Source organism: Pygoscelis adeliae, unplaced genomic scaffold (genome assembly GCF_000699105.1).
Source record: "Pygoscelis adeliae isolate BGI_AS28 unplaced genomic scaffold, ASM69910v1 Scaffold172, whole genome shotgun sequence".
Lineage (NCBI taxonomy): Eukaryota > Metazoa > Chordata > Aves > Sphenisciformes > Spheniscidae > Pygoscelis > Pygoscelis adeliae.
The window spans coordinates 5,018,954-5,032,869 of NW_008824338.1; the positions used below are offsets into that span (position 1 = coordinate 5,018,954).

At 44.6% G+C, this 13,916-nt stretch overlaps 1 protein-coding gene across 1 annotated transcript in view; it reads right to left on the reverse strand.

Annotated features, from left to right (window-relative positions):
- Nucleotides 1–6,327: 6,327 nt before the first annotated feature.
- Nucleotides 6,328–13,916, reverse strand: part of TXLNB (taxilin beta) — a 40,746-nt gene continuing 33,157 nt past the window's right edge. Inside the window, exon 10 of the mRNA XM_009319102.1 lies at nt 6,328–12,874. Coding sequence (XP_009317377.1) covers nt 12,062–12,874 — 813 coding nt within the window. The 3' untranslated portion in view covers nt 6,328–12,061. The remainder of the gene's footprint in view (nt 12,875–13,916) is intronic.

Here is a 13,916-nt window from a genome sequence, read left to right on the forward strand (position 1 = left end):
GGGAATGGTTCAAAGCTGCACCAGGGGAGGTTTAGACTGGACATCAGGAAGCATTTCTTTACCGGGAGGGTGGTCAAACACTGGAACAGGCTTCCTAGAGAGGTGGTCGATGCCCCAAGCCTATCAGTGTTTAAGAGGCATTTGGACAGTGCCCTTAACAACATGCTTTTACTTTTGGTCAGCCCTGAATTGGTCAGGCAGTTGGACTAGATAATCGTTGTAGGACACTTCCAACTGAACTATTCTATTCTATTCTATTCTATTCTATTCTATTCTATTCTATTCTATAGCAACTTCTCAGTGGTAGGCTGGTATAATAAGACAAAATGTCTTTACAAGACTGAATTAAGCTTCTTAACCTTTAAGGATTAGAAAAGACTTTTGCTTGTTTTGTTTTCTCTGGTTGAATGTAACATGCATGGGTGCGCTTTAACCAAGTTCTCGTGGTGCTGCATTTTTCTTCTTAGTAATCCTTGTAACATTTTGCCTGGCAAGTAGGAACAGTACATGCGGAAAGTTCATACACCTGTGTAAATGTTATTGTTAACAATTACTATTCTACTGAGGACTCGGAAAGATTTGCCAAAGCCTCAGGAGAAGAACTTCATCAAGCGTAGGAACCTGAGCTTATGGGAGGGAGGGCCCAAGTAGCTGATGCTGTGTCACACATCCTGTTGGAGCTGCAGCTGCAGGCGGGTGAGGATTTTGCATTCCCAACGGACCTGGATGAGCCCACCTGTTTGCCAGCGGTTGCTCCTTTACTCAGCTGGCACAGTTGCCTACGTAGTCATCCCCCAAGCAAAGCGAGGTCAAAATGATCTGGTTTGCTTGAGCATTTTCCTAACTAAATCTAAAGCTGTGTCTGATGCGTTTTCACCAGACTGGGTTAGGAAATGATCACACGAGCTGGTACGCTGGCAAAATCGGTGAGGGGTTAAGCTGTGGTGGAGTTCATGGCGAGGTACTGGGAAGACTGGGGGATGAATGGGAAGTGGTGGCTGCTTCGCTTGGATAGCAGCAGCTCGAGCAGGCAGGGAACTCACTGCTGCAGCTAAGCGTGTACGTGGGCTCTCTTGTCATGAAATAAGGGTGTCCCATGTCATCTCAACAGAAGAAGAGCTGAGGGAGCTGGGTTTGTTCAGCCTGGAGAAGGCTCGGGGGGAATGAACTGTTGTCTTCAACTAATGATGGGAGGCTATGGAGAAGACAGTGGTGCATTGTGGCAAGGCAAGAAGCCAAGGGCATGGGCTGCACCAAGGAAGATTAGATAGAAGGAAAAAAATTTCACTGTGAAGGTAATCAAATGTGGGAACCCAGAAATGTGCAATCTCTGTCCTTGGAAATATTCAAAACTGACAGGACCTGAGCAACCTGAGGTAACTTCAAAATTGGTCCTGCTTCCTTTTGGAAGGGGAGGTGACCTCTAGAGGTCTCTACCAACATAAAATATTCTATGATTATAATTTTTTATGGCATTTTAAATTAGATGAAAGCAATTAATCTTACTGAGAACTAAATGTTTCTACTCAAGCTTGCACTCAAAATAACTCGCAAACACATTCACTACCCCAATTTTACATGCAGGAAGCTGAGGCAGAAAGATCATTCATTTGTCTGAGACTCGGGGTCCGAAGAGCAGGGATTATAATGCAAAGATTGCAGGGGTTTCAGGTGCACAGCCTGGTGTCCACATTGTATGTCTCCCCCTGCTATCTACCAGCGCTGATGGGATTCTCCAGGGCGTAGTGAGGATCCCAGCTCCTCCCTGGGGTAGGAGGGCACCAAGCAGAGCAGCGATGCTGCACTGTGTTCCTGCAGCTGTGGTGTTACAAAGCTTACACCATTAAAATGTCTTACTACAGCTCTGCAGGTCTATGTGCTTTATAGCCATAATAGAACATGCTACATCATATGATATGTTACATTAATATATAATTAAGATGTTAGTATGGTGTGTGTTAAATATGCCGGTAACTGCAGATGAAGTGGTGTTCCATCAAGAATCTCTCTGTTGGCATGAGAGATAGAGATAGAGACCTAGAAATAGGTAATGGCAAACATGATAAACTGAAGATGTGGAAGGCCTGGGTGGGTTAATGACACTGTTCTACACACACAAGGTAAATGTGATCTTTTATAGCAGGAGAAGTTCGATCTTCTTTCTGGGGAGCCAGCTGAACATATCATGCTGTTGTGTACCATGCTTGTAAATGGCAGTCATTTTAATCTATATTTTAAAGTGTTGTGGGTGTATTTAGCGATGCAGAAAATGATAGGTGAAGAGAAAGGGATTGACCCTGGCAGGTGCAGAGAACTGCTGCTGAGTAAGACATCTCTCACGGTGGCAGGTCCATCTCTTCCTGACCCTATGTCAAGCTGCTATTTCTGTCGTCAAGACTTTTCTGAACAGACTTTCTAACTGTACAGAATAGCACCAGTCAAAAGTGTGGTTTTGTGCAATGGTCTGGCAGTCTAGCAATGGTCTAGCAGCACAAACTTAAAACCAAAACTGTCTCCAGTTCATGTAATTCAGATGCGACCCTGAATTTCAGGAGGTAACCTGAAATTACTAACCCACAAAAAAATGCTGCTTCTAATAAAAATGACATGGACCACACTGTTTTCTTCCTTTCTTCGAAAAAAATGCCTCATTTTATTTACATTACAGTCAGCCTCCGGTGTAACAGAAAGATGAATCTTTTGTGTTCTGAGATACTGTGGTCTATAGACATTGATTTAATAACATTTTGTAGTACACTAAGCAAAGAAAGAAAGAAACTTAGTTCATTCATATTGCTGAGGGAATTTGCCAATTAGGATCTACCAGGATGACTGGGAGCAAAGAAATGATCCTTTAAGTGTGAGCAATCACCTTGCTGCTGGCACATGACCTGTTCTTGTGTGTGAGAACCCAGGGCGTCCATAAGGAAGCAGGAGAGCTTTAATTTTCTTTGTGAGCAGAAGATGTAACGCACAGTTCCAAACGCTGGAGCTGGTCATTATCGTCGTGTGTTGGGTATTGTGTCTTCCCCATCTTTTGTGTAGAGGGTCAGACTGAGATTTAAAATACAACTTTTCAAGTTCTGTTTTCAGTCCAGGAGTTTTCTGCTAAAATAGTCAATGGAAAGGCTACCATTAACTCTGAGAACAGCATTATGCTCCAGAGTTAACATCCAAATATGTGGCTTCCTTTATGAGCAAAGGATGGGTGAAGTTCAAGTAGCAGTTATTGTGACCAGAATTCAGGTCATAGTTTCATGAGATACTATCACCAAACCCCCCCAACTGGATCACTGCAATGATCTGAGTTAAAATTAGCTCTTCTCAGTGCGGGGGGGAATATTTTTAATCTGGATCATTTGAGCGACCCAGTTCAGGTGCAGCCTTGCAGCAGCACACTGGCAAGGGCAGTGGGTGCAGCACGTGGGTGGGAGCGATGCCTTGAACAGGGGAACGGGGGAAGAAGCTGTAAGTCATGTTACTGCTAGAGCCGGCATTTTATTTTTAATTCTGTGGAAACTGGTGGAAACACCCGGGAAGAGATAGCTGAGTAACATGATGACTAGCACAACTTGACTCTCCCCTTGGGACTTGCTTAAGGTTTTTTCTGTGTACGATTGCTGTGACACTGGAGGTGTTCAGCTTGTGACTTTGTTTTTCAGAAACTGAACTAGCTGGCAGTTTGGAGGCTGAAGCTTTCTGGTGTTAGCCGTAGGGCACCGGGACGACCTAAACTGAGAAAACAGAAATTCCAGAAAACTGACGAATCTCAGCAAATGCTGATTTTAAAAAAGCTATTGCTTTTTTTGTTGTTGTTGTTTTAGTAATACCCTCCAAAGGGATGGATTGAAAAGGGGACTGAGCATCACAGTGCCCAACTTTAATGTTGCTGACTCTTGGCAAATCATGGAATGATAAAGCTAGGAGGACCTTGAAAGGTTCCCCGTCTGGGTGAGGTCTGGCGTGGTCCGTGTGCCTGAGTTGCACAAGCCAGTTCTCCCAGCCCTGTTACCATTTTGGTAAGGTGCCCGTGCCTCGCTGAGCTGTCACATGGTGACGGGACCCCAGAGGCCTCTCCAGTCCCCCAGTGCCTAGACCGTAACCCTTTCTTTAAGGGGTCCACAGTGTCATACAGCGCACCTTTTCCCTCTGGGCTGCAAATCATAGAATCATAGAATCATTAAGGTTGGAAGAGACCTCCAAGATCATCGAGTCCAACCGTCAACCCAACACCACCATGCCCACTAAACCATGTCCCTAAGCGCCTCATCTACCCATCTTTTAAATACTTCCAGGGATGGTGACTCAACCACTTCCCTGGGCAGCCTCTTCCAATGTTTAACCACTCTTTCAGTAAAGAAATTTTTCCTCACATCCAATCTAAACCTCCCCTGGCACAACTTGAGGCCATTTCCTCTCGTCCTTTCGCCAGTTACTTGGGAGAAGAGACCGACACCCACCTCGCTACAGCCTCCTTTCAGGTAGCTGTAGAGAGCAATGAGGTCTCCCCTCAGCCTCCTTTTCTCCAGGCTAAACAACCCCAGCTCCCTCAGCCGCTCCTCGTAAGATTTGATCTCCAGACCCCTGCAAAGGCAGATGCTGCCACAGCCTGCCATTCAAGGTAGCTTTTTTTGGCCTAGAAAACTGCCCACCTTTGCAAACTGGAAGTGATGTGAAATAAGAGTGATCTGCCAGAGGAGCTATTCATGGCCTGAGTGTTGCTGATGTGCGGGGGCACATGGATGCTCAAAAGCCCTCGGCTCCTCTCAGCTTCTGCACTGAGTGGAGCACTAGCACCCCAACCCCATAGTAAGCCAGTTTTGGGAGCCACACCAGCAAAAAAATATTTTTTTTTTCTTTTGCAAGGTTGGTTTTCTGCCAGATTAAACCCCAAACCAGCCCACAGCTGGGTCAGAGGGGTGCCAGCATCCAAATAGGAGAGGAGGCTGTGACACCCAGTAGAAGTGGGGGAAGGAGTACTCCTTTGGTGGTAGCTAGTCTTTAAGAAATAACAAATACCCTGCTGCTCCCAACAGTCATCCATCTGGTCCTGTATTCTGTCTCCGGCTGTGGCAACAGGAAGAACACACTTTAGGTTGCGCTGCGATTAAGTAGTAAGTGAGCAGGGTTTCGGTACACCTGAGCTGACCTAGTAGCTTGCTGCTGCCAGAAGGACTATTCCCACTTTATCCATCAACACTCTAACATGCTGGAAAATAATCCTTTTTTCCTTAGTTGGATTATTTTTCTGTTGGGCTAGTGAGTTAGATCAGTTCATTAGAGAGCCTGACAAGCGCCGGAGCTGGTGCAGAGGAGGGTCTGCAGAGCTGTAAGCTGGTGAGAGGAGGAGGACCTCCCCCATTCTGGAGACAGAGAGCTGTTGCAGCAGCTCAAACGGTATTGTCAGCCCTGACCTAGATCTCGTGTGAAATGAAACCTGAATCTAATCATATTTTGTTCTATTTTTAACAAGGTCTATCCAGCAAGCTGCAGTAAGCAGAATAGCTTTAGACCCGTCATTGGGTGGGAGAAGTGTGAGAAAGAGCGAAGAGCTGCAGGAAGTGGGTGAAGTGGTTGAAGAAATGGTGCTCTGCCTTTCATCCTTTCTGAGGAGAGGATGTGAGCTGGAGCACTGCAGCATTTGGTATTTGGATGAGCTGCAAAGCGGAGCCTGTGGCCACTTGTGGTCAATAAAGATTGCTTTTTTGGCACTTTTCCTAAAAGTAGCTTCATTAAATGCAATGTGTTGGCCAAATTCTAATTGAGTAAATCCATTCTGTCTCTCTCGGGGCCCCTGAAGTATCGGCTGGGTAAAATATTCGCTTCATAGGAACAGAGGACTTACTTGCTAATGGTCCAGTAATTCAGCCCCTTGGATGGGATTCTCATTGGATGTCAGCTGGCTCCAAAGGAGCTAGTCTGATTTACACCTGCAAGGAGCTGGACCTTTATTTTCTGCTGATGGCAGTGCCAGAATTATCAGGGCAAGGTACAAAAAAAATAGGCAATTAGGGAATAAGCTGGTCATTGAAAAGGTTTCTTTCTATTGCCAGACAGTTAGTGGTTGGATTCTGCTCTGAAGGTTTATACCTAGTGAAAACCTCTCCCCTAACTCTCTGTATTTCTGCAGTGTATTGCTGCAACGTTACAACCCAGAGCAGGTGGCCCTCAGCCCGAAGTGAAGTCATTCCTTAACATTTATAGCTTGAAAAGCATTTTGGGATCCTCTGAAGGCACTCTCTGTGGTGTATTTTGATAATCAGAGTATAAAATCATTCATGCAAATAAGAGGGCTTCCTGAACATCCTTTTTTTTCTTATCCTCCCCCCCCCCCGAAAAAGGAATATTCTACTAATACAGAACTTATTTTCTTGATCAGCGAATGTGAGATATTTTCTTCACCTCTTCTTTGTCTCATGGCTCGTGGCCACAAGGTGCAACATTTTAGCCCAACTTTAGAATCTTTTTTTGTGCTGAGCATAGAGTGTTTTGCTAAGGCTGCCTTTCTGTCAGACTGGATCACAAGTGTTTCATCTGCACCTCAAAGCTGAATCCTACTAACTTTGTCAGAGACAGGCTTGCACTTAAGCCTCTCCCTTTTTTTCTTTTAAGCATAAAAATATTTTCAATGGGATAAACAGAGAAAGTAACCTCAGATCAGAGATGCATGAAGAAAAAAAAAAGCCAGGATCCAAATACGGGGAGATGTAAAGCTTTTCCCAGTCTTCCAGTCAGGGCCACATGCAGCTGTGACAGGGAGGGAGGATGGTGTGGCTGTTCCCTCCTTAACATCCTTATGGGACACGGAGCACGTGCCTCATTAGGCAACATGAATGGGTGTGTGTGCATGCCTTTGTCGCATCCTCAGGGTAAATCCAGGACTGCCCTGGCCTGGATGCATGACTTCAGTTGCTCTGTCTGGGCACGCTTACTTTATGTGTCTCCCTTGAGTAGGGGCAAAGAGTAAAGAACATTCCCTTTAGACCCTTGTCCATATACATGTGATGTAGATATTGTAAAATACACTATTGTGGGCTTATTTCTGAACCATTACTTCTTTTGACTCTTCATATGCCCTTTCGTTCAGACCATCTCCAAATATAAGAAGGAGTGTGGAAGCTACTTTGCTGACAAAATTGCTCACAAATGGCATACACCCTGGCATCTTTCTTTGCCACCCCTCTTTCAAGGTTGAGGCCAAAGCTTAAGATCCTCCACTGCTCCCTGCCGTGCCTGCGGAGGGGGAGCTGGCCCATGGTTCAGCCATCTGCGGCCCACGAGCAATTACCTCTTGACTCGCTGTGTTGGGTCAAGTGTGATGAGTGGCCGGGGCTGCAGGGTGACCTGAGCTGTGAGCCATGTGAAGCTGTGAGCCACTGGGGACTGTGGATGTTGACATTTCTGGGTTTCCCTGAGGTTTGAGCGCTGGCCCAGCACTGTCCTGCCACAGCCACAACCATCGTCTCCTCCTGCATTTTTGATAGGGATGTGGTAAGTCTTTTCTGAGTAGAAAGCATGGCACAGTAGTGACCATGTCAGTGCAAAAAATTCAGGGGAAGGGGAGCCCACCAGTGCAGCAAGCACTCATTTTCCATGTCTGCCCTTCCCTGTCCTCCCGACTCCCTTGTCCAGCTGGCAGGTGCTGTGTTGCGGTGCCTCAGCCGGGCGGGCTGATTTGCGGGCAGGGTTATCTCCGTTCCTTACGCTTGCCCCTTGGCTAAGCAAGGTCATGGTTGAAGGTTAGTATGAATGGCAATGGTAGTGTGTGGACCCAGGAGAGGAACGAGTCCTGTTGCAATTTCCTTATAAAGTAAAAAGAAAAGTCTAAATTCAATACTAACGAGCGCAGTGATATTCATTGCAAAGAGAGAGGGGCGGTGTGAATCTGTGGCTGCATATGTGGTTGGTTGCAATCTGTTTGGCAAAGTGAACTTAAAGATGACATTAATAGTGAAGCTTATAACAAAAGTTGCACCATATTTTATTATATGTCCCTGTTTTGGGTCACTTGCACTACTGCTGCAGTTCTGTCATCTGGATTGTATATTCCATGCCTGTGCCTACTTCTGTTCAGTTTTGTGGGAAAAGTTAAGCTGAAACAGATCAGCTGTTTCCTCCTAGTCTCTCATCAACAAGATTTATCATTACTGTGGTCTGCCACAGGGATCAGAAATGAGGTGAGAAGGTCGTGTTAGCATCATGGATGTGATTTTAGCTGTCATCATGAAAATCCCCTCACATTTGGATAAACTCATTGAAAAATGCTGTGTTTTACATGATCAGCAGGGGAGCTGTTAAATTTTTGAGGTGACAAAGCTCAGACATGCAGAAAGGGAAAATAATTTTGTTCTTTCCTTGCAACTTTTGCAAATAGAGGCTGTTGCTGGTTTGGAAGCAGCGCAGCAATGGATGGTTTTAGTAAGGAGGATGTAGCTACAATCACCACCTCTATTCCACCCAAATCTGTGCCTGGTGGTATGGGAGTAACTGTGAAATAAAAGCAAGACTAAAGGAGGCAACCACAGCACACACCAGGATTGATGAGACTGGCAGTATCAGTAGGAGAATGATGATCAGGATGAACGACAGGGAAGACGCATGTCTCACTGCTACTTACTGCCTCCGAATGATCACAGAAGTGTGGTGGGTTTCTGTGTCTTGAGTGTGGAGCTGATGTGCAGACTGCAATCCCAAGGCTTTTCACGAGGGCACTGCTGCCGTGCAGAGGCAGCTTTTGTACTGGGTACCAGTACAAGAAGAGAGCAAGAGGAGGCTGGCAATTAATGTTGAAGAAGAATGAGAGAAAGTAGGTTAACACACAGAAATCTCTGATGGTGACTGTGGTTTAAACTGCCAGTCTGATGCAATGGATGATGAACAGGTGCATGGTTAAATTTTATAGATTTTCCACCCCTACTGAGGGTAGTCCAGCCTCCCACAGCTCTATAGGCCGTGAGATTACACATAAACCATCCCCACAGTCTGACTATAAATGCTCCATCCATCCTGGGATCAGCCAGAATTTTCCCTAACTCTTGCAAACATGTGAGGTCAAATCCTGGAACTAAAAGCCGTGATGGTTGCTCTCCTGTGCTTTCAGTGTTGTATGTATGTATGCATTGAGAATGAGGAGGAAACTGCTGGGATAAAATGCAGTTGGTAGATGGTATGGAAGAAGAGAAGCAACAGGTATATGGGTAGAAATTCAGAGAGTAATAGGAATTGCAAGTATGTGAGTGCAGTTTTAGATGCAAGAATTAAAAGGGCAAAAATGAGGAAGGCGGAATAGAGTGGGAGTGATTTTCCCAGAAGGCTGTGTAATTATTCATGAGGGATGATGCTGTAAGAATCAATCATGACTATGTGGGAAGGTTTTATCTGTAGGATCCTTGTCTCCCTGCTTGCTGAAGTTGGAAGGTATGAGGCAACAATTATATAATTAAAGATGCGACCATAATGATTATGCAAAATGGAACCAAGTTAATGGTCATGTCGATCATTATTATTATGTAATTGAATATTTGAATGTATAAGAAAACTTCAACAATTAAAGGCATTCTAAGGGCCTACTTGAAGAAAAAGAAGTTGGTTACACGCAGGCAATTACTAAAATGGCAACCGAATCAAACAAGACCAAGAAAGAAAAAAATCATTAATGGGTATATAAATTGCATTAATTTTAAAAGTCACCCTAACAACAAACAAAACTTGTACTTGTAATGGAAACTAGATTTCTACAGACTAAAGTAAATGGAAACTAAAAAAAGTAAATCAAGTGTGTATAGCTTTTTATCTTGGGATAAGGATTTTTTATAGGTTAACATTTTCACAGGCATATAACTGGCTTGGTTTTCAGAGATGGCCATTTGCTTAGGGCTTTGAATCTGAATGTTTGATGGCATTCATCTTGCCTAATTTAGACACCTAATAATGGACATTTTAAATTTAAGCTAGTTGTCTTAGGCTGGCTCTAGAATCAGTGAAGAGAAATGGCATCTTCAGAGAGAAAGTAATTTCTTCCGTCTTGGATGCCAGTTTTACCATGAGATGACTTGTCCTCGAAAGATGCCTATTCTCCACTGCATATAAAAGGAGCTTAAGGTAACTAAGACTTGAATGATCTACTTTCAGGTGATTAAAGACATTAAATAAATCCCATCGGTCTTGGTATCTAACGTAAGGCATCCACATTTAAAAACTGTAGCCGTAATAGCTACTCGTAAGGCCATATCAAAACAAACTGTTGCAAATCATGCTCTGTGTACTCCAACGGTTAGCTCTCAAAAAGGCTGGACCAAGCAGTGCAGACACAGACATACGCAACCAGGGTGCGGACCATGTAGGCAGCAAGCAAAGAGCTTTTGGAGAGTGGTGTGCCAGAAGGACTCTGTGACCACAGTCTCCCATGGTCTGCCAAAGATGGTGTCTTTTCTTTTGGTTCACCTGTATTTCAACTTCGGCTTGAATGAGTCACTTTGTCTTCAGGGGCTTCTTGGGATTTGTCTATAAATATGGGTTTGTTTGATTGCAACATTTCCCTTTCCAGCCTCTGGACATCTTGTTTAATTAGCCTTTTCAAACTCTTAAGCTATCCAGCTCAGACTCCAAAAGGCCTAGACTGAATTTGGAGGAAGGGGATGAGAAACAAGAAATGTGCCAACAGGATTTTTTTAACCTTCTTCCAAAAAGCCTTCTTACTCTCCTTGCTTGAGACCGTACAGCTGTCGGGGAAGGTACCCTCTCTTGCCCCCTTCCTTCTTCATCTTTGTTCTTGATGCCAAAATCAACCAGTTTCTGACAAGGTGGCTACATTATTAAACAGTGGTGTGCTGGCAGGCAGATGGGAAGAGCCCGTTAGACAAGAGAGGGGATAAGAATGTAGTCAGTCCCTGAAGGTGTCTGTGAGAGGGATTCCTGCTTTCCTGGTACCTGTTTGCTTCTGGGCTATTTACTTGTGCTCCACTCCAACGAATGGGGTGACAGGCAAGTGTGCTCGCCCTTCTTCTGGGAGCATCAGCACATGCAGCAGGGCCAGGAGGAAGCGGTGGTGAAGAGGTTCACGTGGCTATGACTAGGAGAGATGGGACAATCTGGAAGCATGATCTCAGGAGTATCTTCTGGAATACATCCTGGTACCTTCTAGTGTAGCTCCACCCTGCTTTCTGCTCCTAGCCTAGAAGCTGGCATCTGCAACCAACTTCTGAATGTCTGACCTCATTTGCGGGCTGGAAACAGCCATAAGCCCCTCTGTTGGGCTCGTGATCCCAAATAGTATGACAAGCTAGCAGGTTTCTGTTGGATGCAGAAAGAGGGTTGTGACTCCTACCTTGGGAATTGCCATCCATTTGGAAATTGCTGTTGTTTTTGGTCATTTTATGAGGAATCTAGAAAAGATCTTCTCCCCTTCCCTGTAGTTCTGTTGAAAACAAAGCCTCTTTTAGAGCACTAAGCAGAAAAAACCAATTCAAGGAAAGGCTGAAAGCTTGTGGGTGTTCAGGCCACAGTGCTGAGTGGTAGTTTAGTCATACAAAAATTCACCTTTTCTTATTGCACCTCTCCTTGGATATGGCTGACCACATCGATGGTTTCACTATTTTACTTTGTAATTACAGATTTCTTTCACCTCATTTATTAAAATCACTACGTGTCCAAGTAAGCCATCTTTTATGCAACATCATGACAAATAGATACAATTAATTATGAGTCTTTAAATATATGTATGTGAATTGCAATGATTTTTGAAACATGAAACTTCAACACTTTAAATTATTTTGCTGAATGAGATGACTCATTATGCCTGGGAAAAAAGATCCTGTAATTTCGTTGTATTTTCCTGTCATTAAGAAAATATTGTAGTTCAAGCAGATGAAGGACAGCAAAATTTGCAGACCCATTATTACTGGATAGTGGTAGCAAAGAGAAGTGCATTACATTTGCCTACAGATATGTGAGTGTGTTTTAGCACCCACTTATTGTTTCTTTAAAAAAAAAAAAGGTATCAATTTAGAGGACAAAGTAGAGCTGTGGTTTGTAGAAGACAAGCCTGGACACACCAGTGTCTTCAATCCACTGCTTCCATGTCTGTGTCCCCTGTTTGCTCTGCGGACTGACCGTGGACAGATGGCTCTGCTGGGTCATCCACACCTTCTGCAGCTTTTGGTGCACTTTTTGTGGGTACTGGCATATTCCCAAGGGGAGTGGGCATGTTTTGTGTGGGTGTTGGCACGTTTTCGGGGGTTGCTGGCATGCTTTCAATGGGTTTTGGCATATTCTCTGTGGGTACTGGCACGCTCTTGGGAGGTATTGGCGCACTTTCTGTGGGTGTTGGCACCCTTTCTGGGAGGGCAGGCATGCTTTTGGTGGGCTTTGGCATGTTCTCGGTGGGCACTGTCATATTTTCAGTGGGCGCTGGCGTGCTCCCAGTGGGTGCTGGCACGTGTTCAGTGGGCGTTGGCGTGCTTGTGCCGGGCTGCTCACAGCGATTCCCAGCCTCTGACCGTGGGGTGAGAGGAGAGGGGAGACCTGGCACCAGGACAGCATTACATGTTTGAGCGTCACAGGTCTCTGGATTGCTGCTGTTGCTTGGGAGGGACTCCTCTGCCTTGTGGGACACCCTGAAAGCTTCAGCCAGCTCCTTCAGCATGCTCTCGTCAGTGGTGCGCAGCTCAATGCTCGCCTGCTCAGAGGAGGACGGGCTCATGTCAGCATCTTCTTCTTCTTCTAAGATGCCAATTCCGTTCACCTCTTCAGGGAACTGTGCTTGCTTTATTTTTTTGTACAATTCATTCCTCTCTTCCTGCAGAGCCCGACAAAGGTTCTCTAGCCTCTGGATTTTTAGCACGAAGCACTCATATTCCTTGGACCTCATGGCTTTCTGTGGTCAAAGATATCAGACAAAGGTGCAGACTGAGTTCATGTGCATGCAATTCATTGGTGGAACTGGCAATTAGGAAACAATCTGAGACCTAGGCAGCCTTCATGGGGTTCTGCAAGGTAGCTGGCTTTCGCCAACTGCTCTGCAATAACTACGGTGTTTTGTACTGAAGCTTCGAGAGGAAGTTCACCCCTGTTACTGCAGTGTATTAGCATTCTCCATACAGATTCAGATCAATTTCACTCAAAAATATCTGCAGGGATACCTGCCAAAGATCTGTAGAGATGGAAGAACATAGTGGATGTTCATACAGAGAAGCATCCAAAAGCCTACCTGGACTTCTGGTGGGCGTGGGTGTGAAATTTGGGGAAAACAAGCTGTATTATATTTTTTGCTTATTTTGCTTCTAGGTTCTGTGAGAGCAGCCAGAATTGGAACATTTTCTTGCTTCTACATCCAATGAGGAAACAAGAGATACACAAACCCGTAGAAATAGCAATAGCACAGAGCTACAAAGCCAACCAGAAAGACCTGGTCCAAGTTCAGTGTAAGTTTTGGGTGAAACTCCAGGCAGCTTTTATCTTATTTGAACGAGTTCCAACATGCCTATGAATTTCCTCTGCAACGCCCCTGTGACAGCATATTTAAAACTATGGTGAGCCACAGTACTTGACTTTGACTCTTAGAGTTTGCCTACACAGGAAGTTAATGAAAGGCGTGAATTTAAAGTTCATTAGCTAGAGCACATTAATTCCCTGGGTGGATGCTCTTATGGAGAGAGAAAGTAGCGTGAAGTGAACTAATGCCAATTTGCTTCTATGTGAGAGCATTAACAACCACACATTTTTACAGCACTTAAAATTCACAGTTACATAATTCAGTTTCTCGTGGACGTAATGAATGTTTCTGCACAATCTAAAAGCCCCAGCAGCTGGGATTTTTGTCTTTTTCTTTAAAGACATCTAATTATCAAGGTAGCTTGAAAAAAAGACCATTCGATTCAAGAACAAATTTTTCATTGACTTTTGGCGATTTCAGGTCA